This window comes from Leucopleurus acutus (assembly GCF_964270905.1).
Source record: "Leucopleurus acutus genome assembly, chromosome: 20".
Classification (NCBI taxonomy): domain Eukaryota; kingdom Metazoa; phylum Chordata; class Mammalia; order Artiodactyla; family Delphinidae; genus Leucopleurus; species Leucopleurus acutus.
In genome coordinates this window covers 33,810,323-33,837,985 of record NC_139162.1, presented here as the reverse complement: position 1 = coordinate 33,837,985, position 27,663 = coordinate 33,810,323, and the positions used below count along the sequence as shown (strand labels likewise).

The window sequence follows — 27,663 nt, the reverse complement described above, 5'->3', positions numbered from 1 at the left end:
AAGAAGCTTGGTCCCTGCCTCACACCATACACAGGAGTTCCTTGACATGGATCGGAGACCTACGTGTGAAAGTAAACTGTTCAAACTTCTAGAGCAGTGCCTTCCAGTAGAAGTTTCTGGATAATAGAAGGGCTCTATCTCTGTGCTGCCCAGTGTAATAAACGCTAGCTGTGTGTGGCTGTTGAGCGCTTGAAATGTGACTGGTGTGGCTGAGGGGCTGACATTTTTTTTTTAACTTTCAAAATGTTTTAAATGTAATCATCAAGCTATTATTATACTCAAAAAAATTAAGTGTCATTTATTAACTTAATCCCACCTTCAGTTCACATTTAGATTTCACCAGTCGTTTCAACTTTTTTTTTGTAGTTGCAGCTTTTAAAAATCAAAATCCAGGTAAAGTCCATTATATCGCATTGGGTTTGTAAGCCTTTTAAATTTATTTTATTCTGTAACACCCCCACTCTCTCTCATGGTGCTGACTGGTTAATAGTGGGTTATTTGTCCTGTAGGCCAGTAGTTTGCAAAGTGTGGACCAGCAGCTTCAGCATCTTCTGGGAACATGTGAGAAATGCACGTTTCTTCTCAGGCCCCTTCCAGTGCTACTGGCACTGGGAATGCAGCCCAGTGATTTGTGTTTTAACAAGCCCTCCAGGATCTCTCCTGGGTACCACTGTTGTTGACTAGCCCACGTCGTAGATTTGGCCACCTCCTGCCACCATTTATCTTCTCCACGTAGCCTCTATATGGGACTGAGCTTTTAATTTCATTTTTAATAAACTTAAATTAAATTTTTGATAGTCATATGTGGCTAGTGGCTACTGTATCGGACCGCGCAGTTCTCGGAAACACAGGAGACCAGCTTTATGACCTTGCGGTGGGCCAAGCTTTAAAGACCTAAAAGTGAGGTTTGGTTAAGGTTGATAAATCAGACCTGGGGCTATGAGGCCTGGCCTTGCTCTCGCCCGATGCCAGCCTTCCCAGTCCAGGTCAAATCTTGGTCTGCTTTGTGTCTCTGCAGAGCTGAGGACCCTGCGTGTCTGTTCATTCGGGCCTGGAGGCAAAAGCAGATGCGGGCTCTGCAGTGAGCGAGGCCTGGCGGCTGGAGCAGTGCAGGCCCCGTGTGTCCATGGAGCTGCTGGCTGAGGGGACTCCTGCCCAGCTCCGCCTGCCAGGCTCGGAGAAACCAGAGGCCTAGGCGCACAGGGGTGGGTGTCGGCAGACAGATGCTCCCCAGGCTGCGGGGTTTCCTGCGTGGACTGCTGGGCGGGTGTGCCAGAGGTGGAGGATGCCGGCCAAGGGGCGCTACTTCCTCAACGAGGGCGAGGAGGGCCCCAACCACGACACGCTCTATGAGAAGTACCGCCTCACCAGCCAGCATGGGCCGCTGCTACTCACACTCCTGTTGGTGGCCATCACTGCCTGCGCCGTCCTCATCATCATCGCCTTCAGCTACGGGGTGAGTGGGGGCAGCCCGTGGGCGTTGGGGGCTTCCCTGGGCTCCAGGTCTCAGCTCTGATGCTTTGTACTTGTGAGGCCTTGGGCAAGTCATTACCTTCTTAAAGCCTGAGTTTCTGCATCTGTAAAGTGCTACGGAGCATATTTAGGCTGGAGGAAGACACATTTTTTATTTTAATTTTTAAGTCTGGGGTGGTTTTAGATGTTACATTAATTTGGCCAAATAAATTACCCTCACTTTTCTCCACAATGGACTTTGATTTTACTGAAGGCCTGTGTATCACCGCTCCCACTTCCAGTACCGTGGCAGACATAATGCATCAATCCCAGCACTCTTTCTCACGGAGCCGGCCGGGGTGGGGGTATGTGTGTCTCAGAATTCTTCTTAAGACAGCAGGCACCACTGATATTATCTCTGCCTTAGGCCTCGTCCTGCTGTAGCCATTACCTCTGCGTGGCTGTTGAGCCCTTGAAATGTGGCTGGTATGACTGAGGAACTGAATTTTCAATTTTATCTTTAATTGTTGGAAATTTAATTTTGAATAGCCACATGTGGCTAGTGGTGGCTGTATGGGACAGTAAAGTTCTAGAAGAAGACATCAGAGACTACAGGCTGTTAACAGGGTGATGATATGTGTAAGGTGGCCAGCACCCAGTAGGTGCTCTGCCGGTGCTGCCTGTATCTCTGTGGATGTCAACCCGAGGGCCTTTGTTTTGTCATCCGGCACAGAGTTACTGAGCACCCACTGGGTGCTGGCCCCAGATTAGTCTCTGTGCTCATGGAGCTTACGGGCCTCTGGGGGAAACCAGGTGTTGTCCACCTGTGAACGTCTTGCCTGTTACCTTCTCCCCACAGTGCCACACTTCTGTACCTTTCCTTCCGCTCTTCCCCTGTCTGGGATGCCTTTGGTCGTATTTCCTCATAAACATCCATTCATTCTTTATGAGTTAGGAGCACTGGCCTCTCCCCCAGGAGGCTTCGCACAGCTTTGCTCCTGTGCTCTTGTCCCTGTGCCCTGCAGGTGTGCACAGAGCTGCTGGGGACCCCGGGGGACGCCTGAGGGGGAGGGGTGGGGAGTGAGAACGTCATAGGGCTGGGCCCCACAGGTGACTGGGGAAAGGTGGTGGTGAAGGCACCCCTAGCAGAGGCAACAGCACAAAGCCTGAGGTAAGAAAGGACTTGATGTTTAGAGGGAGGATGGACACCACCCACGTGGAGGAAGCAGCCAGTGACCTTGCTTAGGGCAGGCTGGACAGGCTAACCTGGCAGGCTTTCTGGAGGAGGTGGCAGCCTGCTGGGGAAAGCTATGGCATTTCTGTGTGTGTTCTCCCCCCGCCCCCTCCCCCCAGGACCCCTCCAGACACCAGGCTGTCCTGGGGACGGCGTTCTTCACGCTTGCCGTGTTTGTGGCTCTCTACGCGCTCGTGTATGTTGAGTGCCTCGTCCGCCGGTGGCTCAGGGCCTCGGCGCTACTCATCTGGGCCTGCCTTGTGACGCTGGGCTACGTGCTGGTGTTTGACTCATGGATGAAGGAGGCCTGTGACTGGGAGCAGGTAACAGGGCAGGGGACCCTGGCGCCCCTGGGGGCTGGGGGCTGCCAGCCAGCTGTGCACTCTGGGCATCAGATCCCTTCTGGAGACCGGCCGCATTGGGTGTGCCAGCCACCGGCCCTCCCTCTCTCCAGGCTGTGGTTCTGTGACTGAGATGGGCCCTGGGCTGGTCTTGTTCTCTAGCCCTGTGCTGATGCGATGGGGGTGAGGTGGGAGAAGAGTGTCCACTTGAATGTCTGGCTGCGCTCTTTCTGGAAATGCACATTTCCAGCTCAAAGAGGCACAAAGGCACAAAGTGGCTCACGTGCCGGGAGGGGCCCAGGGCTTGGTCTGCGGCTTCAGCAGGAAGGCCGGGTCCCGAGTTCTCCCGGCTCTGCTTGCCTCTGTGCTCTTTCATTCCCTGTCAGGCCACCCCCAGCTCGGGACAGAGGTGCCTGCGGCACCTCCGGGCTGCCCGTCCACCAGCCTACCCAGGCCAGCTGAAAGAGACAGCCCTTTCTCAACCAGCTTGAGCTGCGCTGGCTGGCCTGGGGCATGGGCCCAGCCCTGGACGGTCATTGTCACCGGGGAGGGGGGCGGCTCTGACCACTGGGGCTGGGTCCTGTGACTGGGGTGGGGTGAGGCTCGGGCAAGCCATGCAGGTGGGAAGCTCGGGGGAGGGTGCCGTTCCCAGCAGGGGTGGGAGCGGGCGGGTTGGGCGGGGTGGGGGGGGTGGGGAGCAGCAGGGGCCAGCTCAGAGCGTGGGCGGGGCCGGTGAGCTGGGCTGCTGGGGGTGGCAGTAGTTACCATTCCTGCGGAGGGAGGGCCGTGGGCAGTGGGCACCAGGCGAGAGCTCGCTGGGTCACGAGGGCGGCGGAGGCGCAGCCTCAGCCCCAGACGGTAAATCAGCTTGTAGGAGATGATGCTGGCTGGGCATCGTTTTCTCCTTCTATCCTGTGTCTGTCGCTGCCTCTCGCCACACAGGGTGGGGGAAGGGGCCGACCTGAGGGCCGAGGGCGTGGGGAGGGGGGCGTAGCCTCAGAGTTCAGGCTTCCAGGGCCATCCCCGCGAGCCGGGGCTGCGAGTGACCCCAGCTGGGCCCCGGGCGGGGGCGGCGTGGTGGCCGCGCTCACGCCGCCTCTGTGTGCAGGTGCCCTTCTTCCTGTTCGTGGTCTTCGTGGTGTACACACTGCTGCCCTTCAGCACGCGGGGTGCCGTCGTGGCTGGGGTCGTCTCCAGCACCTCCCACCTCCTGGTGCTCGGCGCTCTGATGGGGGCCTTCACCACGCCCAGCGTCCGGGTAGGGCTGCAGGTGAGGGGCGTGTGGGTCTGGGCGCGCGGGGGCCGGCTAAGGCCTTGGGTGGGGCTTTGGTTTGGGCCGAGGGCAGCTAAGGCTGGGGCGGGTGAGTTGGAGGCCTCGGAGACAGAGGTGTTTGCCGACGGGTGGCCTCGAGGCCGGGCTTCGTCCAAGTCGGCAGGTGCCCTGCCCTGCAGCCTCTTCTTTGCTGGCCTGGGGTACCCCAGAGGCTCAGCCCCTCCCTCGAGCCCTGACCCTCGGGCCTCCTTCCTGGGTCCAGCGCACTACTGCTGGGTGAGGCCCTGTTCCCGAGGTTTCGCTCGTTCAGCCCAGAGCCCCATCTGCACAGGGTCGGACGCCGCGTCTGGTGTCCTTTGCATTGAGTGATTATGAAGTTAGTGGTGACGTGCAGATGTGTTTTCCTCCTGAGCAGGCCTGGTGTCTGGTCTGGGAGGTGGGGGCCCGAGCTCTGGGCAGCCAGCCTGGCCCTGTGCCTTCTGTGGCTGTCCTTGGCTCTCCCTCTGGGCTCCGGGCTCTGTGAGGGGCTGTGCTCCTGCCGCCCTGGAAGCGGCTGGCTGCTCTGGTCTCTGGGGCCTGAGCCCTTCTGCACCAGGGAATGTCTGGCGGATGCTGAGACAGGCCTGAGTCCTGGTCCTGGGGTCACAGTGACCTACTAGGAGACCAGTGAGTCTAGGAGACCAGTGAGTCTGTTTCCCTGCCTGCCCCCCCCCGAGGGAGGCTGCAGCCCGAGTGGGTTGGGAGGCCAGGGATCGGGGAGGGGGTGCCGTCACCAGCCCAGCAAGGGGGTCGGTGTCCTGGGGCACGGGCCAGGCCTGACGCTGAGCCCGCCACGGCCCGCCCGCAGCTGCTGGCCAACGCTGTGGTCTTCCTGTGCGGGAACCTCACGGGCGCCTTCCACAAGCACCAGATGCAGGATGCCTCCCGAGACCTCTTCACCTACACTGTGAAGTGCATTCAGATCCGCCGTAAGCTGCGCATCGAGAAGCGCCAGCAGGTGGGACCCGCCTGGCCCTGCCCGGCCCCCCGGCTGTCCCCCGGGCCCCACGCCCTGCATCCTTTCTCTGAGGATGTGCTCACTGAACGGCACGGTGAGGCGCCTGGGGCACCTGGCCAGACACCTGTGCTGGTGTCATCCCGGGGGCTGCTGGGGACACGGGAGGGTGTGTGCCTGCCGGGTTGGTAGCAGGGTGTAGGCCAGCAGCAATGGGGCACGTGGTGGGCAGAGGGGCAGGAGGGCAGAGAGGATGGAGACCCGGGGCCTGACGCCGCCCTGCCTGTGCCCCACGTGCCAGGAGAACCTGCTGCTGTCCGTGCTGCCTGCCCACATCTCCATGGGCATGAAGCTGGCCATCATCGAGCGGCTCAAGGAGCGCGGGGACCGCCGCTACCTGCCTGACAACAACTTCCACAGCCTCTACGTCAAGCGGCACCAGAACGTCAGGTGGGTGGCTGGCCGGGCCCGTATGCACAGTGTCTCCCAGGGCGGCCCCGGCAGGTGGCCCGCTGCCCTCCTACCTGTAGGCCCAGGTCCCAGCCCGCACGGGGACTGGGGAGAGGTAAATCCAGGCGCCTCCCTGGGCCTCAGTCTCCCACTTGTTCCCCCAGGGGGTGGGGGCAGATTAGATTAGTATTGGGGGAGATCCACTGCCCCCTAAAATTGTTAAACTGTGCACGAACGTGACTGTTGGGAAGAAAGGGGTCTTTTCAGATGATTCTCAAAGGGGCACAGGCCCCCCAAAAGGAGATGAAGCCCCACCCAGGTGACCGCCAGGGACCCCCCAGTCCTGACACCATCTTTGACTGATTTGAAGGGGCTGCAGAGTCTTACTCAGCGGCGCTGACCTAAGCAAGCACAGATGTGGGCGCTGTGAGCTCCACCCTGGTCCTCCGCCTGCAGGCTCAGCGTTACCCCCGAGACTGGCCTGCTGCCTCTGGGTTGTGGACGGTCCAGAACTGTAGACTCAGGAGTGGGGAGAGCTGGTGCAAAATGCAGCTCTGGCTTCCCAGCAAGTCTTAACCTCCCTGGGACTCAGTTTGCTCGTCTGTAGAATGGGGTTCCTACAAGGGCAGCGTGAGGACTAGATGTGTGAAAGCGCTGGGTGTGGAGCTCAGCTGGAGGGAGCGTGCAGTCACATCTTACCAGGGCTTTAGCTCTGAAGTCTGCGCAGAGGTGAAATCCAGGTATAGGGAAGGGGAGAAGTTCCCAGGTGCCCGAGAACCCACCTGTAAGGGCTCCGTTCAGTCACCTGTGGTGAGGCTCTAAAGGGGCTGGGGGTGCCCGAAGGCCCCTGCAAACTGGGGCTTGTTTCATTTTGCTTTGATGTGAAGGCTCTGGAACTTTAATTCATCCTTATGGCGGGGGGTTTCTCTCCCAATCCCTGGCGGCAGAGGGCTCGCAGGGGTGATTGGGTGCAGGGCTGGCAGATGCTCAGGGGCTCTTGGCCCTGACCCTCCTGCTGGCCCCCGCTACCCCCAGCATCCTCTATGCTGACATCGTGGGCTTCACGCAGCTGGCCAGCGACTGCTCCCCAAAAGAGCTGGTGGTGGTGCTGAACGAGCTCTTCGGAAAGTTCGACCAGATCGCCAAGGTGAGCCCACTGACCTGTGCTGCCTCCCGTCCGCTGATGGTAAAGTCAGGAGCCCTTCCCACCGCATCCACAGCGTGTCCTGTGTCCAGCGCTGTGCTGAGATGGGTGTGGGGAGGCCTGGGCTGAATTTTAGTATTCAGTCAGCAAAGCTTTCAAGTGCCCCATGGTCAAAGTGGAGGTTGAGCCAGGATCCTGTCCCCCAGAGTGTGAGGCCTCTGGGGAGACTGTCAGTGCACACTGGGGAATGCACTGGGCTTCACGAGCTTAGAGGGGGACTCCAGAAGGCTGCCTGGAGGAGGAGACGGCTCCATCCTCACTACGCAAGGTCAGCAGCCTCAGCTTCACCTGGGAGCATGGCAGGACTGTGGAATGCCAGGCCTCACCCAGAATCTGCCTCTTGACAAGATCGCAGGGTGAATAGTCTGCACATTAAAGTTTGAGAAACCTAAAAAGAAACTGAAGAGGAAAGGGAACAGTGTTATGGGCAGAGGGAACAGCATATGCAAAAACCTAGAGAAGAAAGAAAGCTCTGTGTGTCCATGCAATGAAAGTGGCTCAGTGTGAATGGGACAGAGTGTGTTGGCGGGGAACATGGTCACAGGGTCAGACATTCAAGGACTTGAGGGCTGAGTTGAGGAGCGGGATTTGACCTCAGGACCCTGGGAAGCATAGCAGGTGGCAAGCAGGGAGGGCATTGGGCAGGGAGAGCCTCCAGGGTTCGGCCAAGGCAGGAGGGGTCTGGAGACCAAAGAGGGCTGAGCTGAGATCTCACTGTTCTGTCTTCACAAGCAACACCCAGCTCCAGGGGTGTGCGTAGGGGGCTGGGGAGGAGCCTCAGTTATTCATTAATTTACCACCTGGTCCGGGGACCTGCTGAGTAGCAGCCCTGGGCTGCCCTCAAGTTGCTCCCGGGCTACGTGCTATGTGGTTGGAAGAGGGGTACAGGGGGCAGGACTTGGGGGTGCTCATTTAGCCCAGCCTCAGGTGGTCAGGAAGGCTTCCTGGAAGTGGTAGCCACTGAGTAGAGACCCAAGTGTAAGATTTAGGGCAGTGGCTCTCCATCCTGGCTGCGTGTTTGAATCACATGAAAAGCTTAAGTAAAACCCCAGTCCCCATGCCCGCACCCATGAGAGTTTTTCAGAGCCTCCCGGGTGACTCCATGTGCAGAGAATCGATGGTTTAGAACTTGACGGGAACAAGTTCTGGCCTCGCACTCAATCTTGGGAGGGACTACCTCACCAGGAGCAGGCTCCACCTCAGGAGATGAGCTTCCCGTCACAGGAGGTAACCAAATTACAGTTGGACACCACTGGCCAGGGGTGCTCTGGAGAGCTGTCCCCGCTGGGTACTGTGGACTGTGTGACTCTGAGGGTCTGTTTAGCCGGGAGCCTTCCTTTAGGAGCTTCCTTCCTTCGTGATTTCTCTGGTGGAGGTTCCTAGAGGTTGGGCCTTATGTGGGCCCAGGCTCCATCCTCACTACGCAAAGCCACAGCTGGCTCTTCCCCTGCCACAAAGCCAAGGACCTGCCCTTGCCCTTTTGGACACAGCCCGCTCTCCATGGCAGGCCCAGGAGGCAGCCTCATTTTATAGATGAGAAGAGGGAGGCTATGGCAGGTGCCAGTCTTCAGGCCAGAGTGTCCAGTCCCTGGGCAGACACAGCAGGCAGAGCTGGTCCCAGCCTTTTCTCCTACCAGCAATCAGATTCCAGAACTGTAACCTCCTGGCGAGAGCCAGGGCCTCCTCTCAGAGGTGTCCGCATTGCGTCTGCGCTCAGGCATTTTCTGTCCCAGCACACTCACGCAACTCCTCCAGTTTGTAGTCTCAGAGGCGCGGGGAAGAGCGGCCTGGGGAACGTGGCCTCCTGTAAATCCCTGACAGCGGGGCTCGATCCAGACTGTTATCCTGCGCCTGGCTCTGGAGGAGACAAGATAAGGGCAGCGGTGCCCTGAGCCTGTGCCTGGGTGTCCCAGCCCTCGCCAAGCCTCTGCTGCTTTCTAGGAAAGCACTGTCCTCACCCACGTCCGTTAGGCCATTCAGAACTCAGCATGTACCAGACGGAGCACACCGGGAAGCAGCGGGCACACACTCAGATGGGTCATTGCAGGAGGGCTTAGGAAGGGAACTGCTCACAAAGGCCTGGCGGGTAGGGGACCTCGAGGGAGGCATGGGGCCTGGCCTGGTCACTGGCGCTGGGTGGCCACCCACAGGCCTGGTGGGCATGCCAGGGAGTGGGCACTGGATCTGGAGACAGAGGGTACCCTGGTCCTAGGGGCCAGCCCTCTGGGAAAAGGCAGGAGGGAGCTGGGGCAAGGCTTCACTGGAGCCCAGTAGGCAGCTTCTCCTTCCTGTTCCCTAAAACCCCACCCTCGAGGCCTTGATATGTGTGGCCAGCTTTGCTAAGGGCTTATGGAGGTCGAGTAGCTGCAGCACCACCTCAGATGGAACCTCAGACAGCCGACCTGGGCCTCCCCTTCCCCTCCAGGGGCATTTTTTTTACGTGACCCCACCCTCTCTCCCCACTCCCATCTTTCGTCTCTGTTCTTCCCCCACTCCCCAAACCCTGTATCCCTAGCAGCAGAGTCATCTCTTGGGTCACCTTGACACCTGCCGACCCCATAGCTTATGGCACCTGCTACCTCTGTTCTCATCCCTCCTGCTCTCTCCACTCCACCCACACTGACTGCTGTGCTGTGTCTCAAACACCCTTCTGGCCTCAGGGCCTTTGCACGTGCTGCCTCCTTCTGCCCAGATGCTCTTCCTCCAGATCCTGGCATGGCTTGCTCCCTCAGTTCCTTTAGGACTTTGCTTGAATGTTACCTTCACTGGGAGGCCTTTCCTGGCCTCCTGGGAACTTCCACTTCCTTCCCATTCCTCATTTTTCTCCATAGCACTTACCATGGGTGTCTGCAGATTTTATTTATGTAGCTTAGGGTCCAGCTCTGCCACTGGCTGCAGGGATTGTTTTGCTTTGCTCACTGCTGTGTCCCAGTGTCTGGGGCGGGGCAGGGCACTCCGTAGATGCTCAGACATTGCATAGATGAATGAAACAAAGGTAGCGCCTCCCTAGAGGCCCTCAGGTGGCTGCCCTTGGTAACACTTGCTTTTATCCCTGACACCTGCTTGGGGTTCCTCCTGCAGACCCCCCGTGTTCCCCGTCCTTTTGCCGGGCCCAGAGGCAGCTGCTGGTGGCTGGTGCCCCAGGAGAAAGGCCCTGGCCAGAAGAGAGCCTGGCTGACTCTGGAGGGTGTGGGGAGGTGGCCAGCATGCCTGCTCCCTGGCCCCTGGGCCATCTGCTGACCAGGCCTCCCCTTGCCCTGCAGGCCAATGAATGCATGCGGATCAAGATCCTGGGCGACTGCTACTATTGCGTGTCAGGCTTGCCTGTGTCCCTGCCCAGCCACGCCCGCAACTGTGTGAAGATGGGGCTGGACATGTGTGAGGCCATTAAGTAGGTACCATGCACAAGCCTGGGGCACTGGGGCCTGTTCCCACGGCGGGCCCCTTCTGCTCCCCAAGGCACGCTGGGGAATGCATTGTCCCTGCTTTGCATATGAGGAAACTGAGGCTCCAGGGGCGCAGGAGGCTTACCTGGACCACTCAGCAGTGTGTTTGCATCCCTCCCTCTGGGCCCACTGGGACTCCGAGTTCCAGAGAGTCTCAGAGCTGAGGGCCATGAGGGCGGGCAGCTGGGCTCCGTTTCTCCGGAGGCTGAGCCTTCGCAGCAGCAGGGGAGCTGGCAGACGCCGGGCTCTACTCCAGGCCTCCGTCTGCTTCCTGTTCCCCCTGTGAAGACCCTAGAGTTGGGGGACTAGCCCTCAGCCTCCTGCGGCTCCTTGCCACCAACATCCCAGCTCCCCACAAGGCTCTCTGGAGCCCCGAGCAGCCGTGGTCTGTGGTGGTCAAGCGGGTGGCGGGGGGCCAGGCGGGCTTGGCCAAACGGTCCAGTGTTCGGGGCAGAGCCGGGCGCGGCTGGGCTGCCGGGCAGCGCACAGCTTCCGCGCAAACCCAGCTCCGGCTTGTCCTCCTGAAGTCTCACCAGAGAAAAACCCGGTCAGGGAGTCGGTCCAGGTCACAGGCTGGCTCTGCGTCACCGCCTGTGTGACCTCGGGCTGGTGCCACAGCCCTGGGGCTTACTTCCCTCCCTGGAGCATGTGGAGGTTGTGCGGGGCCCTCTGCTCCCACTGGCTTTGACCCCGGCAGGCTCGGTCCATCCCTAGCCCGCTGGCGGACACGTGGCACTGGCTGCTGCCCAGGCCCTCACGCACTTATCAAAGGGACCCGGAGGCCTGCTCGTGTTGGGGGTGCCTTGGGCCCCAGGGAACTCTGAAGTTGGGGCTCCTTGTACTAAGTGGTGCTGGCAGCCCCCAGTACTCCCGGTTCCCAGAGATGGGGGTGTGTAAGGCCCCCCAGGGCCGGCCCCACGTTCCTTGTTTCTGCTGGGTTTGGGGCAGTGTCTGGATTCCTCTGCAGACTCCAGCTGGGGCTGCCAGGCAGGGGTAGCACCCAGTGATAGTATGTTAGGGCCTCCAGTAGGAGCCACCGTGACCAGTGACAGTTGGAATTCCTCCTCCTTTTAACAGCCTTTGAGCTTGGGGCGGCCACATCCATTTGCACACTCCTAGACATGGGGGGCTCATCCCCTTGCAAGGAGGCAGCCCCCTCAGGCTGAGAACGTTCTCTTCTGTGAGCTGGGCCTGCCCTGTTCCCATACGCTCCCCGCACCCTTGCTCTGCCCCCACCCCGTGCCACACCCCCTACCAGGGACCTTGAGCCTGTCCTAGGGTTCAGGGCCCCCCAGCAGCCCTGGCTGGGGTGGGCTGACGGGCCTCTGCCCCAGGCAGGTGCGGGAGGCCACAGGCGTGGACATCAGCATGCGTGTGGGCATACACTCGGGGAACGTGCTGTGCGGCGTCATCGGGCTGCGCAAGTGGCAGTATGATGTGTGGTCCCATGACGTGTCCCTGGCCAACAGGATGGAGGCAGCTGGAGTCCCTGGGTGAGGCTCAGCTGGATGGCGGTGGGGTCACAGGTCTGGGGCTGACTCTGGGCTGCGGTGGTGGGGTATCAGCATGGGGTCAGAGAGGGAATCAGTGACCTGAAGGTGGGGGGAGCCCGCCCAGGGTCCGGCCTGCTCAGCCCTGCCTGCTGTGCACCCCCGGCTGGGTGTCTGCCCTCGCTGGGCCCTGCTGCTGTCTGACTCTCGTCTCCCCCAGCCGGGTGCACATCACAGAGGCGACGCTGAACCACCTGGACAAGGCGTATGAGGTGGAGGACGGGCACGGGCAGCAGCGGGACCCCTACCTGAAGGAGATGAACATCCGCACCTACCTGGTCATCGACCCCCGGGTACGAGGCTCAGCTGCGGCAGGCTGGGGGCGGCGCTGGGGCTGTGCTTGGGAGCAGGGCCCACGCCCGGGGCATGGCCCCGTGGAGGGAGAGGTGGGGCCCGCCCGGGGTAGGAGGCAGTGCCCCATTACTAGGCATGGTCTAGGCCCCAAGGGACAACTTCTCTGGGCCTCAGTGTTCTGTTCTATGAAACGGGGATAACAGTGGCGCCTACCTCAAGAGGAGAAAAAGCTAATCTGAGTGAAGCCCTCCCCGTCAACTGGGTGCGTCATAAACGTTCTGGAAACAATAGTCACTGTTAGTTTATTTTCCATGAGGTTGTCACTAATCGTCCAGATTTTCAAAAGACACGTTTTAAAAACACGCTTTGGATGGGAGTCAGGGAAGCAAGGAATGGCCGGGGGCCAATAGGCAGGAGCCCCTGTGTGTCCTGGGCTCTTACCCGCCGCGTGCACCCGCCCAGGTTCTCGGTTGGCCCCACTCCCTTCAGGACCCCGTGGTGGGGAAGGCTGTGAGCCTGCTTCTGGGCCGTGGGCCCGGGCCCGCGCCGGCAGCGGCCTCTCGCTCCCGCCCGTGGGAGGCCAGCTCGCCTGGGCCCTCGGTGAATCATCCCTGGGGCTTGCTCAAGAATGCCGGCAGTGGCCGGCTCCTTCCAGCTCCGTCTCACTCTGGCCTTTGCCGTGCTCGGGGCCGGCCCGCCTGTGAGCCTCCCCCGACACCCTCGGGCTTCATCCTGCCGACGTTCCCAGTGCGCCCTAGGTGGGTCAGCCATGCTGAGCGCGCATCGGGGGAGCCCCTCCTGGTACCTTGGGGCTGCTCCCAGCCCACTATCGTGGAAACCACCCAGCCCCTCGCCCTGTCCCTGCAGCTCTGGGCCCCGCCCACTCCTCTGACCCCCCCCACCCCCCGCCCCGGCTTCCTTCCTCCCCCGCCCTGTGCCAGCCTCCTGTCCCTCCACTGCCAGGCTCTTTCCACTGCAGAGCCCTTGTCACGCTGCCCCCTCCGCCCAGAGCCCTCTGTCCCAAATGCTCTTGTTTATCCTTTTTACTGTTTATTGTCAGCGTGAGCTCCACGGGGGCAGGCTCGGGGTGGGGGTCCCTCTTCTCCAGGCTTCAACCCCCGGTCCTAGGACAACACCTGGTACAGAGCAGGGCCCCAGATAGCTTGTGAACGAGTGAAGCAGAGCCCTTGACCCCGAGGTGGTGGCAGGCGTAGTCCTGTAACCCACCCCGCAGGGCCGCCGGATCAGCAGGTGTGACCGCGGGCGCCCAGTCAGACTCGTGTTCCAGATGAACAAGGGAGAAGGCTTTAGTACGAGTGTCTCATGCAGGGTTTACTGGGCACCCTGTTTTTTTATCTGGCAACACTACCTTCCCCCGTCTTTGTTTAATTTTATTCATTCCCATAGTTGAAAATTCAAAAAGCATGAAGGGTGTGCTATAGAAAGTTTTTCGTGCATCCCTGTTCGCCGCCGGCACGTCCCCCCTGACGGGGACCCGTGTGGTGAGAGGTGTCTGTGCGCATCTAAGTAGAGGGGGAAAGACTCCTCTGGCCTCTCTGCTGAGCTGGCGGTAGCGCCTCCACCAGTGTGAACTTTGCTTCACCAGCGACGTAACTTGGAGACCTTGCCTTCTGTGCACAGAGACCGCCCTCATCTCTTCTCATGACTGTGCTGCACGCGCCGCGCCGAGGTGTGGTGGGGAGGTCCTTTCCCAGCTCTGGCTTCTGTAGGCTTACGTGTGTGTGAGGTGCCCCAAGGGATGAGTGTCCAGAGGTGGCTGGTAGGGGGCCCGTGGCCGGTGCAGGTGCCCTCCCTGGGCCCTGCTTCTCAACAGATGCGTCTTTGCTCAGAACTGATGGATCATCAGGACCCGTTTAATTTTTACGGACAGTGTCTGGCTTCCCTGCCCTAAGAGAGAAGTGGCAGTGACCTTGAACTTGAAGAGCTGGCTGCCGTGTAGGCAACAGTTGCTGACGGTGGAGGGGGAGGCAGAGAAATGTAACCTCCCCAGACCCCCAGGGCAGGTCACTCACCACAAGGCGCAGCTCACTCTCAGGACCCCAGGACTCTCTTCACAAGGACTGAATTCCATGCCATTCCCTCTGGCCTGGCAGACAGACATGGCTCAGAGTTTAAGAATGTTTCTGTCCTAGGAGGAGGCAAGAAGTTTCCAGGAAAATTGCTGCCTATGGCTTAACGAGTGTTTGTGGCAGTAGGTGGTTGGTCTGTGTGGGTGTTTGTGGGAGCCGCCAGAGACTGGGACTCCTGCAGGGCAGGGCTGTGAGGGGATGAGGGGGACTCAACAGGCCTCGAGATGGCCCGAGCTTGTCCCTGGTGGCCTCGGGGGTCTTTCTCTTCCCTCCCCCTTTTCCAGTCCTGTCCGGCCTCGCCAGCTGAGGATGGTCCCAGGCGGGTTGTTGTTCTTGGCGGGGGGGTTGGGGGAGAGGGAGGCAGGGCTGGGCCCCTCCTTCAGGGCCTGGCTAAGCCACCGTGTCCCTGGCATGGCCGCGGCAGGCTTGTGGCAGATACTGGACCCATGCTGTGGTTTGGGGACTGTACGAGTGGAACTCCCTGGAATGCTGCCCCGTGGGGAGCAGCCCTGGGTTGGCCAGCATTCCCCTTCCTCCTGGCTGCTCCCACACGAATGATGTGTGCTGCCACATGTGGGTGGGCAGGGCAGGATGCCTGTGGCTTCTTCCCTGGGTGCCATCTCCCTGGGGTGCGTCCACCGGGAGGGGCCGATGGGCTTTCAGACCCAGGGAGCTTCAGGGGCCAAGTGGAGCCTTCGGGCTTGGGGCCCGACCCCACCTCTTGCCCTGGGGAGGCAGAGAAGGGCCTGAGGGGCTGTGCACAGTTGTGCCTGTGGCAGGGACAGGGCCCCGAGCTGGGACCTCCCCGGTGCCCGGCCAGGGAGAGCACTGGGCTTCCGCCAGTCCCCGAGGGGCTGCAGACCCAGCAGCTGTTTTGCCATTTTCCCTTTTCACCAGATGGGCCAGCGTTCTGGGCAGCGTCGCGCTTCTGGGGGAGCGGGATGGGGGCGGGCCGTTCCCGTGCTGAGAGGGGAGGGGTGGGACAGGCCGTGTCTGTGTCTGCCCGCAGAGCCAGCAGCCGCCCCCGCCCAGCCTACACCTCACCAAGTCCAAGGGGGACGCGACCCTGAAGATGCGGGCCTCCGTGCGCATGACCCGCTACCTCGAGTCCTGGGGGGCGGCGCGGCCCTTCGCACACCTCAACCAACGCGAGAACGTGAGCAGCAACGAGACCCCTGTGCCCCACGGGCGGAGGCCCAAGGTAGGACCTCTCCTCCCAGAGAGCTGGGAGCAGGGGCCGCGGGCAGGGGCGGGAGAGCACATGCTACGGGTGTCCTTCCGCTAAGGGTGTCCTTCCGGCCAAGCCTCACTTTCCGCATCTGCAGGATGGTTCCAGGCTCTGCCCTCCCTTGCTCCCTCCTGGGGCCCTTGGGGAAGTGAAGGCATTTGGAGAATGCTCCAGGGTGGCAGGGGATGTCCCTTGCCTCCTGGTTCTCCAGACCAAGTTCAGTTTCAGTTCTGGGTGCCTGCAGCTTGGACAGTCCTTGCATCCGAGAGTGCCAGAGATGATAGACCCAGTCCGGTGAGGCGCATCAGGGCCCCGGGTCCTGGAGAATAACCGTCTCCCCCTCCCTTCCCTTCCAGGCCATTCCCCTACGGCGCCACCGGACCCCTGACAGGTTTGTGCCCTGTCTCCTGCCTCCCTGGCCAAGTCCTGCCCCAGTCACCTCCTCCAGGCAGGCTGCCCTGACCAGCCTCTGTCCAGGAGGGCAGCTCCACAAGGCCCAGCCCTGACTATGGGTTTCGCCATGGCTTGGGTCAGAGTGTTTTTAGGAACCAAAACTTCACAATGATCGAGTGGCTGTTGTATACCCACCCTGTAGTGGGGTCAGTGGGGTTGGTGTGATGGAACCCTGGGGTTTAGTGGGAGAGACCTTGGACCGGGGCCTGGGGGGTCTGCCCTTTGCTTCTGGCTGGGTGATGCTGGGCCTTCGCTTGTCCTCTCTGGGCCTAAATGGGACCCGCCTGTCCCTCCTCCATCCTGCATGAGGCTCTGGGACCTCCTGCAGGCACCTGGGAACCCCACTTGGGTGAGTCATCTCGTCCACACCCCTGCCTCTGGGCAAGTAGATGTAGGTTCCTGGGCTGATGCCGTTTCGGGTGTGTGATTCCAGAAGTGCGTCCCCCAAGGGGCGGTCAGAGGATGACTCATACGATGATGAGATGCTGTCAGCCATCGAGGGCCTCAGCTCCACGAGGTGAGGCTCCGGGACCTGTGCTCGCCTTGTGCCTCATGCCCAGTGGCTGTGTCCGTGGTGCTGCCTCCTGAGGGTGGCCCCCCACACCCTCCCCCCAACTCCTCCAGGCGCCACCTCTCACTGCCTGTGTCTCCACCCCACAGACCCTGCTGCTCCAAGTCTGATGACTTCTACACCTTTGGGTCCATCTTCCTGGAGAAGGGCTTTGAGCGAGAGGTGAGGACCTCTGAGCAGCCCCAGGAACAGGGGCAACAAGGCCTGGGGTGGGGGGCGGGTGCTGGCCACAGGGCAGCCAACACCCCCAGAAGGCCTGCTCAGGGAGGGCGCTGGGGAGTCGCTCCAGCTGCCACTGGGGTGGGGACGGGGCTCAGTGCAGCCTGTTTGGGTTCTCTTCTTATTGGCCTCGCCCCTGCCCCTGACAGCCCCGTTAGTGGTTCCCCGACTTGGGTTTGGGAGACTTTGCTCCCTTCAAATGCCAAGCCTCAGCCAGTGCTGTCAGGGGCCAGCGTGCACCTTTGGCTCTGCACTTTTTAGGAAAAAGCCCCAAACTCAGGATCAGTTTGACGGGGCCTGACCGGTTCCTCCTTCTGGCTGCTGTAACACCATGCTTGTGTCCCACTAGTGACCATTCACTTATTTTTCGAGAGCCTACTGGTTCTGGCAACGTCCGAGGCACGCGTGTGTCATTCTGCCCTCACCTGCAGGCCAAGGTGGGCGACGGTACCCATGTCACGGACCCCAAGGTTTGGGGCGTCTTGGCTTCAGATGTGACCTGAGAGAGTGACCCAGCCCACGGCTCTCTGGTGCTGGGACCTCTCTGCCGCTTCAGCCTCCAGGACTGGGGGGCTCCCTGAGTTGGGGGCTCCCTGTGTGGGGAGTTTGGGGTCTGGAGGCAGGTGTGGTCACCAGCAGAGCCGCCTGGCGGGCCACCTGCTGGCTGTGAGACCTGGACAGGCTGCCGGGCTCCCTGAGCCTCGGTTTGCTCATCTGCGGCAGGAGCCCCGTGGGCTGAGATCTTGAGGTGGTACCGGGTGTGGCGGGGCGGGCAGCACAGGCCCCCCGCCCGACGGCGTGGGGCTCAGGCCTGGCCGTGCTCCTCGGTTTGGGGTGAGAACAGAAGCCCCACTAGCCCCAGTCGCAGCAGCCCCAGAGCTCCCATTTGGTTCTCGCCCACGGACTTGGGCTACGGGCTTTACAGGGACCTTGGAAATGAAGTCAGAGACCTGGGCGGGGTGGGGGAGGGGAAGGTATCGCCTCTAAACATAAAAGAGAGACTGCAGAATGGAAACAGATGAAAATTGTTTGTTCGGTGACGATGTAACAGTCAAGGAGGGGAGGAAGTCAAGGAGGGGGTGTAAGGCTTTTCTTAGAGATGATTAACTCGAGCCAGGGTGGAGCCCAGGAAGGGGTCAGAGCAAGGAGCCTGCCCTGCGGGCGGGGCCTCGGCCGCCCGGCCACCCCTCACAGTCTCTGTCGCCCCCAGTACCGCCTGGCACCCATCCCGCGGGCCCGCTACTACTTCGCTTGTGCCAGCCTTGTGTTCATCTGCATCCTGCTCGTCCATGCCCTGCTGATGCCCAGGTCAGTCGGGGGGTGGGCCGGATGGTCAGGCACACTGGGGTCAGGCTAGGAGGGGTGGTGACCTTGCAGATCCCACCAGAAGACCTGCAGGAAGGGGCTGGCAGAGTTAGTCCCTTTAGTCCCTTTAGGCGTCAGAGCCCCAGAAACTAGACCTGGCACCGTGGCTCCCATACCTGGATTTGCCAACGTTTGGTTTTAGTGTTAGTTGAACATGCTTGCGCGCTCAAGCCGCAGGCCTCCCCACTCCCAGATGCCTCTCGCCTTCAAAGTCACCTGTTTTCTGTGTGGCCCTTCAGGCATTTCAGTGTTTTGTGACTGTTGCCTTAGGTGTTCGGAGTGCTAGAAGGGCAGACTCCTAAAACCGTAGCTGCTACCACCTCCCTCTTAGGTGTGGGAAATTGAGGCCCGGGGGGCTTAATGCCTTATCCAGGGTGTGTGGCCAGTACAAAGGAGCCGCTGAGATTCACGCTTCTGCAAAAGGGCTCTGTTGCTGGGGGCGGGGACAGGGGGCTGAGGTCCCAGGGAGGTAGGAAGGTCAGCCAGTTGGAGGCTTCTGGAAGGGTAGTTAGGCCAAAGGATCCACTAGGATCGTGGTTCAGGACGTGCTTAATAAAGACGAAATAGGGAACGCTTTTCGATGGTGCTTGTGTGCCGGGCAAGAGTCTGAAGGCTGTATGATCAGTTATTTCTTGTATACTTGGCCTGGAAAGCGGGGCGTGATGTTGACCTTGGTCCTCGTGTCTCGGCCAGGCCTTGTGTGTTGTTCGTGGGGCAGCCGGACCACAGTGTGCAGTGTGCCCCTTCGGCTGAGTGCAGAGTAGCCGTTTGGGAGGGGGAGAAGGTGAACTGAGGCGCTGGGGGCGGGGAGCATGCCGGTGGCTTGGCCCCGGGCAGAGCGTCCCCCAGAACTTAGGTTTTTCCTTCCTCTCCAGGATGGCGGCTCTGGGTGTGTCCTTTGGGCTGGTAGCCTGCGTGCTCGGGCTGGTACTAGGCTTGTGCTTTGCCCGTGAGCTCTTGGTGAGTGGGGAGGCCCCTGACTGGGTGGTGGGCAGGCCGGGCCCCCCAGGTGTCGGGACTGTGGTGGTGCGAGCCCCGGCCCCATGACCCCTGCCCCTCCGGCCTGGAGCGCTGTCTGGAGGCTTCTCCCAGGGCTCTCCGTCCTATGTGCTAGTAGTCCGCAAGCGGCTGTGGCTGTCCCCAGCCCCAAGGGTGGGGCTGTCCCTTCTGTCTACGCACCACACGTGTCCTGAGCTCTGGGCCGGGCGGGCACAGCACCCCTGACTGCCCAGCAGAGCTCTCGGAAGCTCTCGCTCTGCTGGGCCCTTGGGCTGTGGGCCCCCGGGCCAGGCCTCCTGCGGGCTCTCCCTGCACCTTGGGTGTGGGTGCTGGGTGATGACACTGTGATTCCGCAGAGGTGCTGCCCAGCCCGGGGCGCGCTCCGAGCCATCTCCGAGAGGGTGGAGACGCAGCCCCTGCTGCGGGTGTCCCTGGCCGTCCTGACCATCGGCAGCCTGCTCGCCGTCGCCGTCGTCAACCTGGTGGGTTCTGCGGCGGGGACGGCAGGCCTGGCAAAGACCCCTCGGGCCCTGCACGCTTCCGGGGAGGAGGGAGCAGTCTTTGACCCTGGGGACCTCCGGATTCTAGAATCCTATGATCCTGTTGCCTAAAAGCCCATCTGCTGTGACTGTATCCAGAGCCCTGTGCGGTTCCCGTGGCGGCTCTGAGCTCCTCACCCTGTGTTTGTCACATGAGGACTCGGGGGCCCCCAGAGCGTTCACGTGGCCGACCCCACAGGGCCACCACGGCGTCCTGGCGTCCCGGTCTTTCTTTCCTGCCCCTGAGGAGGTCCTGTCTCAGCTTCTCCGAGACCCAGTCTCCTCGCTGGGGATGGGCAGCCCTGGGCACAAGCTGGGGGGCGCCTGGGCCCTGCTTCTCCAGCCGGGCTCGTGTGTTTTGGGCTCAGACAGCACTTGGCCCACCCGGTCCTCCCCCGCTCCGACATTTAGAGCCAGAGTCTCTGCCATCTCCGTGTCCCCTGCACTGGGGACTCTGTGACCACCTCCCTCAGCGTCACCTGAGGAGAAGGGGGCTCACTGAAAACGCTGCTCCCAGCTTCTGCCCCCGCCCCGAGTCAGGCGCTGGGGTGGCGTCCCTGTGCCTTCCTTGGGCTCCCTCTTCCCGCAGTGAAGCTGCCAGCTGTGGTGGGACGTCGGGGGCACAGAGGCTCCGGCCAGGCTTAGAGCCAGGCCTGGCAGGAGATGCCCATGGCGCTCTCGGAGGCCCCGGCCCTGCCCTCTGCCCGCTCCAGGTCCCCAGCCCCGCTCAGCCGGGGCAGACCCTGGAGCCCCTGGACCACCCCTCACGGGGACCTGTCTTTTCCGTAGCCGCTGATGCCTTTCCCGGCCCCAGGGCTGCCTGCTGGGAACGAGACGGGCCCGGGGGCCGTGAGCAGCTGGGAGAGGACCCTGTGCAAGCTCCTCCCGGTGAGTGTGTCCCTCGGGGCTCCTGGTGCCCTCACTCGGACTGTCCCTGCGTGCTCAGAACACACTGAGCACCGGAGCCCATGGGCATGGAAGAGCCGAGTCCCCCCCCTCCCAGGCGAGGCGACAGAGCAGGGCCGGGTGGGGCTAAGGGGTCCAGGTGCTGGCGCCTGGGTCCAAGGCGAGAGGGTGGGAGCGCCCTGCGCTGGTGGTTGTCTCCTGACCACGCTCGTCATGATCTCCACTTCATGGATGGGGGAGTGGTCGCGGGGAGGCCGACGGATTTGCCTCATAGGCGGCGGAGCCAGGACTGGGCCCAGGTGGGCTGACACCAGAAGCTGTGCCTGAAGCACCCTCCCGGACAGGATGAGGGCTGTGGGACTTGAGGGGGGTGGTGGTGAATTTGAGCTGGTCTCTAAAGGGCACAAAGGTTATGGGACGGGGGTTGGAAGAGGGGACAGCGAAAAAAAACCAAGGCAGGTAGTGGGCGCAGTAGGTTTCAGGTGGTCGTGTCACGGGGAGGGGGTGGGGGAGGATTGGGAGATGAAGCCAGAGGTAGGTTAGATCCAGCTCCAGTGGAGCATGAGTGCCAGGGTGAAGAGCTTGGTCTTTATTCTGGGGGCAGTAGGGAGCCACAGCATGCTCTTGAGCAGGAGAGTAACGTGGGCAGAGGTGCACTTTGGGAGGCACCGGCTCATGGCAGAACTCAGATCACTGCCTGGACCTTGTCACAGCCTCCCCAGCACCTGCATTTTTATTTACTGCGTTTCTTTTCCCTTGAGTTCACTTGCCATAAGTGGAAGTAAAAATATAGTAAGAACAACACAATATAGAAAGTTTTAGATTCCCTTGCCTGCTCTTTGTTAAGGGAGGTCAGTGAGGCAGGAGAGTGGTGCTGAAGACACACTGGATCTTCACGGATTCCTCTGTGGCTAAAGGTGTCCGTCCCTTGGGTGACCTCTGATCCGGGAGGTGCCTCTTGGTGACGGGAGATGGTGGGGTGACCGACGTCCCCGTCTCCCCAGTATTACACCTGCAGCTGCATCCTGGCCTTCATCGCCTGCTCTGTCTTCCTGCGGATGAGCTTGGAGCTGAAGGTCGTGCTGTTGACAGTGGCCTTGGTGGCCTACCTGGTGCTCTTCAACATCTCCCCGTGCTGGCAGTGGGACTGCTGTGGCTACAGCCTGGGCAACCTCACCAAGACCAATGGCACCCTCAGGTGGGGCCCAGACCCCACACTGCCGGGACCCCTGACTGTGGCCCATTGTAGCACTTTTTGTCTTGTCTTAGTGTCATTTCAAACTAAGGTGCTTTTGCGTTCACAGTCCCCTCTGGACCGGACACCTTGTGGGCTGGACCGGCAGGTGGCATGGTTTCTGCTTTACAGGAGGGGAAGTGATGGGCTCAGGCCCCGGGTCTGCAGCACTCAGAGCTGAGTGCGACTCATTTGCAGGGGGTGTCCCCGGCCCCAGGAGGCCACCTGGGTGATCCTGTCTCTAGGCCAGCCTGGGGGCGGGAGGCGGAGGCTTCAGCTCTAGCCCAGTCCCCTGCTTTGAGCCATGTCCTGGGTCTGCAGAGCTCTGGAGAGAGCAGTTGGCTCTGGTCTCTTCCCAGACTGATGCGAGGCGCTGGCGTGTGCGTGGTTCTGGGGGCTCTGGGCCTCAAGTGGATTGAGGAGCGGGGGCTGGCTCCCCTTGAACTAAAAGGCAGGAGCCTGGTGTGCTCCCGTGGATCTGGCCTGCACCTTGCTTCTGCCGACCTGCAAGGCCTGTGGCCGCTCCCCTGCCTGCCTAGAGTGCTTTCCTTCAGACTTCGCCATGAATATCCCTTGAGACCCAGGTGTGAGCTCAGATGTCACCTCCCTGTCAACTGTACGTCCCCCTTTTCTTTACAACCTGAAGCGTCCTGTTTGCCAACCCCGAGAATGTGAGCTCCGAGGGCAACGATCTCCCATCTTGTTCACTTTCCCGTGGGCTGGCCCTGCGTCTGGGCCTCGTGCCATCCCCTGAATGTGGGGGGCTTTGGGCGGAAGTGGAGATGACGCCTGCCTTTCCCCTCATATCCGGCAGCTCCCCGTCCTGTTCATGGGATCTGAAGACAATGATCAATTTCTACCTGGTCCTGTTTTACACCACCCTCATCATGCTCTCCAGACAGGTACGGCCCAGGAGGCGCCCTCTGCGTCCCTAGCTCTACCTGGCTGCTTGTACCTCTTTCTGGAGAGGCTGGGGGTGGGGCTGGGGCTGCCTCAGATTTGGAGCAGCACACAGGACTGCAGTCTTTCGGGGAGCTCTGGTCCCTGGGTCGGGGTCCTGGGCAAGTGTCCTTACCTCCCATCAGGACACGAGTGACATTTAATCTTGTGGGTCACTTGGCTGACTGGGGAGTGGCTGTTGAGTTGGGGATGTTTGCCAGGGGCACAGGCTGCAGTGCTGATGGGCCGGCTCCGTAGCCCCCAGGGTTACGAGTGCGCTCTGCCCTCGCTCACTGCTGCCGGGACACCGATGTTCCCTTCTGTCCGCAGATTGACTATTACTGCCGCTTGGACTGTCTGTGGAAGAAGAAGTTCAAGAAGGAACACGAGGAGTTTGAAACCATGGAGAATGTGAACCGCCTTCTTCTAGAGAATGTCCTGCCAGCCCATGTGGCCGCCCACTTCATTGGTGACAAGTTAAATGAGGTGTGGGTGAGAGGGGGCTCAGTCACTAGGACAGGGAGACTGAAGGTACAGATGCAGTCCCGTGGAGGGACGCACTATAGCTACAAGGTGCTTTCTGCACTTGGTTTCCGCGGCTCTTGGCCTCACTGATGCGCCCAGGAGACCATGTGTGGTGTTAGCTGTAAGAACACAGGCTTTGGATCGGAGACTAGGGTTCAGGTGTGATTGTGGACAAGATCGCTCACTGCCCTGGGCCTCGATTTTCACATCTATAAAATGGGGCCGATAGTACTTGGCTGGCGGGATGGTTGCAAGGATCAGATGTCCAGGTATTTGCAATCTGGACCATCTGTTGATGAAAACATGCATTTTTACCAGTTCTGTGTAGCAGAGAGTTTTTTATCTGTGGAAACTCAGGCCCAGTGGGCATGGAACCCAGGCCTCCTGTTACCTTCTGCTACCCACGGGTTCTCAAGCCCAGCTGTACAGACCCAGGGTACTTAAAGGAGCCCCAAACCAACCTGAGTCTGACCCTCCCCAACACATTGATTCAGAATCTCCTATTTTGTAACAGCCCCCACTTGAGTCCCATGTACAGCCAGCATCTGCTCCTGGAGCGCGAGGAATCGCCTCCCGTCTGCTTCCCCCCACCACCCGCCCCAACGAGGTCTGGTGGCCACAGGGTCATGTTTCTACCCACCCCCAATCCAGGACTGGTACCATCAGTCCTATGACTGCGTGTGTGTCATGTTTGCATCCGTGCCGGACTTCAAAGTATTCTACACGGAGTGCGACGTCAACAAGGAAGGGCTGGAGTGCCTGCGCCTGTTGAACGAGATCATAGCTGACTTTGATGAGGTGAGGCCTCCCTCCACACAGCCTGGAGAGGGCAGGGTGGGGCCGGGGGCACCCTGCGCCCACTGAACACGTGTGCTGCGGCGCCCTTGGGGAGAACACGTGGCACACAAATTATAAGAAGTACCTACACGTTTGCTTGCTTGTCACGATGTAATTTATCTCCTCTGTGAGGGGCAGCTTGCTTATTAGATTTAGGTTGTAGAACAGTCTGATTTCCTGCCAAGCCCGTGCTAGCAACCTGTTTCAAAGGAAGTCACTCAGTTTGGGCTTAACTCTTAGCTGCAAATAATCGACATTCCTGTGTAGATACTGTTGGGCGGGGTGTTTGCTCCTTCGCAGGAATGAGACCAGATGAGAATGGAAGAGACAGGGAATGTCAGGGAACAGAGACGAGGGAGCAGCAGGGAGAGAACCCAGAGGCTGTGTCCCCACCTGTACGGAGGTGTGAACTCAGGTGGGAAGGGCCCCCCGCATGAGAAATGTTTGCATTAGGAGTGGTGGTGGGAGAGAATCCTACGCCCTTCTCAGAACCTGGGACAGGACTGGGCTGCAGCTGTGTTGTATGGCCTGCTTCCTTTCGTCTTATAGCTGCTGTTAAAGCCCAAGTTCAGTGGTGTGGAGAAGATCAAGACCATCGGCAGCACGTACATGGCAGCTGCAGGGCTCAGCATCCCCTCAGGGCACGAGAACCAGGTACCCAGGCAATCTGGTGGTCTCATGTCCCAGCCCCAGATGAGGGGAAATTCAAGACAGCCCCAGACCGACACCTCTCCGTGCCCCCTCCTTTGAGGGAAGGGCAGAGGAGCTCATGGCTCAGCCTGAGGGAGCCTTTTGGTGGAGGGGTTGGGGCAGGCGGCCCCTCACCAGGAGGGGAGCTTAGGTGGGGGAGCAGGCCCTAGACCCTCTGTGGAGGAGCCTGGGTACATCTCTGCCCATCAGTGGTCCCCCATGGGTTTCATGCCCAGGCTGGCACACAGCGCTCAGCAGGTCAGGGTGTTGGAGCGTCCGTCTGACAGCCGGTGGAGGCAGGAAGACGGGGTGTGATTGGCCCTGGCCCCAGTGGAGTGCTCTGTCCTGCAGGACCTGGAGCGGCAGCACGCCCACATCGGCATCATGGTGGAGTTCAGCACCGCCCTGATGAGCAAGCTGGATGGCATCAACCGGCACTCCTTCAACTCCTTCCGCCTCCGAGTTGGTGAGGCCCTGGGAAGGCGGGCTGGGCCTGAGCTCCGGGTGGGACTGCGCAGCTCCCGCCTCCTGGCAAATCCACTCTCAGTCCGGTGTATGTTGTCATCTGCCATGAAAAGTTTTAGAAATCCCTTTCTGATCTTAAAACCCCAGTGACTGGGTAATAAGAATTCTTTGCGTACTATTTATGAAGTTACCTTGGCAAGTTTTAAGTAAACCAGGAATATATCACTACGGGGACTGGAAAGCCCAAACCCCTGGCTGTAAACAGGTGGCCTTAAATACGCTGAGAGCAAAGCAAGATCATTAACCTCAGTAGCCACTGTGAGCTAACAGGGCCAGCGCTCAAAGCCCATTTACGGTCCAAGAGACTAGCAGACACAGGAAGTGTTAACGGTGGACTCAGGTTTCACATCCAGCACAGTCTGAAAAAGAACTGCCCAGGGAGCGCTCTCCTCCCATCCCAGGCACCACCTCCCGTCAGACTCAGCAAGCACCCTTCCAACCTTCATTGCAGTTGTTCTGTCAACGCTTTCTGTGGTTGTCGGGTGGATTCTGTGGCCTTATAAGCCCGAGGCTTTGCCTCTATGATCTGCTAACTGCAAACATGTTCTTTAGGCATAAACCATGGGCCCGTGATTGCTGGAGTGATTGGGGCACGAAAACCTCAGTACGACATCTGGGGAAACACGGTCAATGTTGCCAGTCGAATGGAGAGCACTGGAGAACTTGGGAAAATCCAGGTAAAAGCTCACCTGGGGAAACCTGTGCCCAAGGGGGAAGGAACTTCCCAGAGGTGAGGGAGCCTGGGCATCAGTCAGCTGCTTGAGGGAAACCAGACCCCGTCGGCCGATTTCTCTTCATCCCTCCCACAGCAGATTTTCTTTCTGCTTCTGAAGACTTAGGTTTCTTTTCCTTTTCAGGTTACTGAAGAGACATGTACCATCCTCCAGGGACTAGGTTATTCTTGTGAATGCCGTGGACTGATTAACGTCAAAGGCAAAGGCGAACTGCGGACTTACTTTGTCTGTACGGATACTGCCAAGTTTCAAGGGTTGGGGCTGAACGGAGGGCTTTAGGTAGGTGCAGAACGTGCTGGAAGCCGATTTCCTTCCCTGAAGCAAGCCAGGGGGAAGGCTCAGCCCCACGGCGGTCACAAAGGCAGTCCAAGGGTTTGGCCGTTACCACCCCTAGCAGGTGGTTGCGCATGGCTTCCTTGAACTGGCACTAGAGGCTTTCTCAGCTTGAGGCGGCCACCAAGCCTTACACACAGGCAGCCAGAGCCTCTGTGCTGTCGGAGTCTGCAGCTCGGCCTCCAGCACAGCAGGGAACGGCTCATTTGTGGGTTTTAGACCCTCGTCCCCCCAGGTGCTGTGGATGAGACCTCAGAGCATGACCTGGAGACCCCTGCCCACCCCTACCCCCCTTGGCCTGTGAGCTGCACAGGCGAGACTCGTCTTTCTTTTCTTGTCCAGGATGGGTGGAGACTCCTTTCTCCCCAGCAGAACAGCTACAAGAGTCCACGTTTCTCATACAGGCATTCTGGTAAAGAGTTGAAAGGGTGCTTGTTTTAAATCTATAAATGGTTTCAAGCAATTGGGAGAAAACCCCACAGTGGACACTTCTTACTTCGTCATCTTTGGTATGTGTCTGTTTTAAATGGATACATTGTTAATGGAGGTATTTCTTATCCTTTAAATGACTTCTGAGATGCTAGACAAATTATCTTCTCTGCAGCGTAGTCTCTGCCTTTGTAACCACTGACACGTAAGTGGGACCACTGTCCAGTGTGAGCATATGAGATCAGCTCAGCTGTGGGATGGAGCTCAGAGGAATGCGGCTCATAGCAGGAAGGCAAGGAGTGTCACAGCCTTGGCTTTGAATCAAACAACTTTGAAGCCAGAATTTTGAGATTAGGTTTAATATGAGAAAAGCCTAGAAAATAAGGTATAAGCTCTTAGCCCTTCCTTGACTCCTCATGCATTTTTGAGCACCCGCTGCAACCTTCAACTCTGTCTTAGCTTTATACTGGAAAGGAATGGAGTCTGTGTGGAGAGAAGCTGGACAGCCTGTAGTTCTTTCCTTTCCTTCAGTCCTCATAGCTAGCTCTGAAGAGCTTCAAAACTAAGAGCATCTACTCAGCATCAGCACGTGTAGAGGTTCCTGTATCTGGGAGGCCAGCCCTCTCACAGGTGCTCAGATGTCCTTGTTCTCAACTCAATGAATCAAGGCAAGGGAAAACGCCAGGTCTGTGAGGTGGTGTCTTACAGCACTTTAGCGCTAAAAGAATGGAAAGAAGTCTACCTATGTTGTTTCAAGGTGAGAAATAATAATAACCAAACTGCCCGTTCCTTTTTCTGAACTGACGTCA

At 59.7% G+C, this 27,663-nt stretch overlaps 1 protein-coding gene across 1 annotated transcript; it reads left to right on the top strand.

Annotated features, from left to right (window-relative positions):
* Positions 1–1,270: 1,270 nt before the first annotated feature.
* ADCY7 (adenylate cyclase 7) lies at positions 1,271–26,371 on the top strand (the record flags this gene model as incomplete). The annotated part of the gene is made up of 25 exons (XM_082861987.1): positions 1,271–1,456; positions 2,806–3,009; positions 4,136–4,297; positions 5,148–5,297; positions 5,596–5,744; positions 6,780–6,891; positions 10,212–10,339; positions 11,729–11,887; positions 12,105–12,237; positions 15,338–15,529; positions 15,913–15,947; positions 16,443–16,526; positions 16,670–16,742; positions 18,010–18,107; positions 19,040–19,124; positions 19,520–19,645; positions 20,492–20,590; positions 21,613–21,806; positions 22,657–22,744; positions 23,112–23,267; positions 23,958–24,104; positions 24,693–24,797; positions 25,185–25,299; positions 25,911–26,035; positions 26,216–26,371. The coding sequence occupies exons 1-25, from the start codon at positions 1,286–1,288 to the stop codon at positions 26,369–26,371; spliced, it is 3,246 nt and encodes a 1,081-aa protein (XP_082718113.1). The 5' UTR covers positions 1,271–1,285.
* Between the last annotated feature and the right edge of the window lie 1,292 nt (positions 26,372–27,663).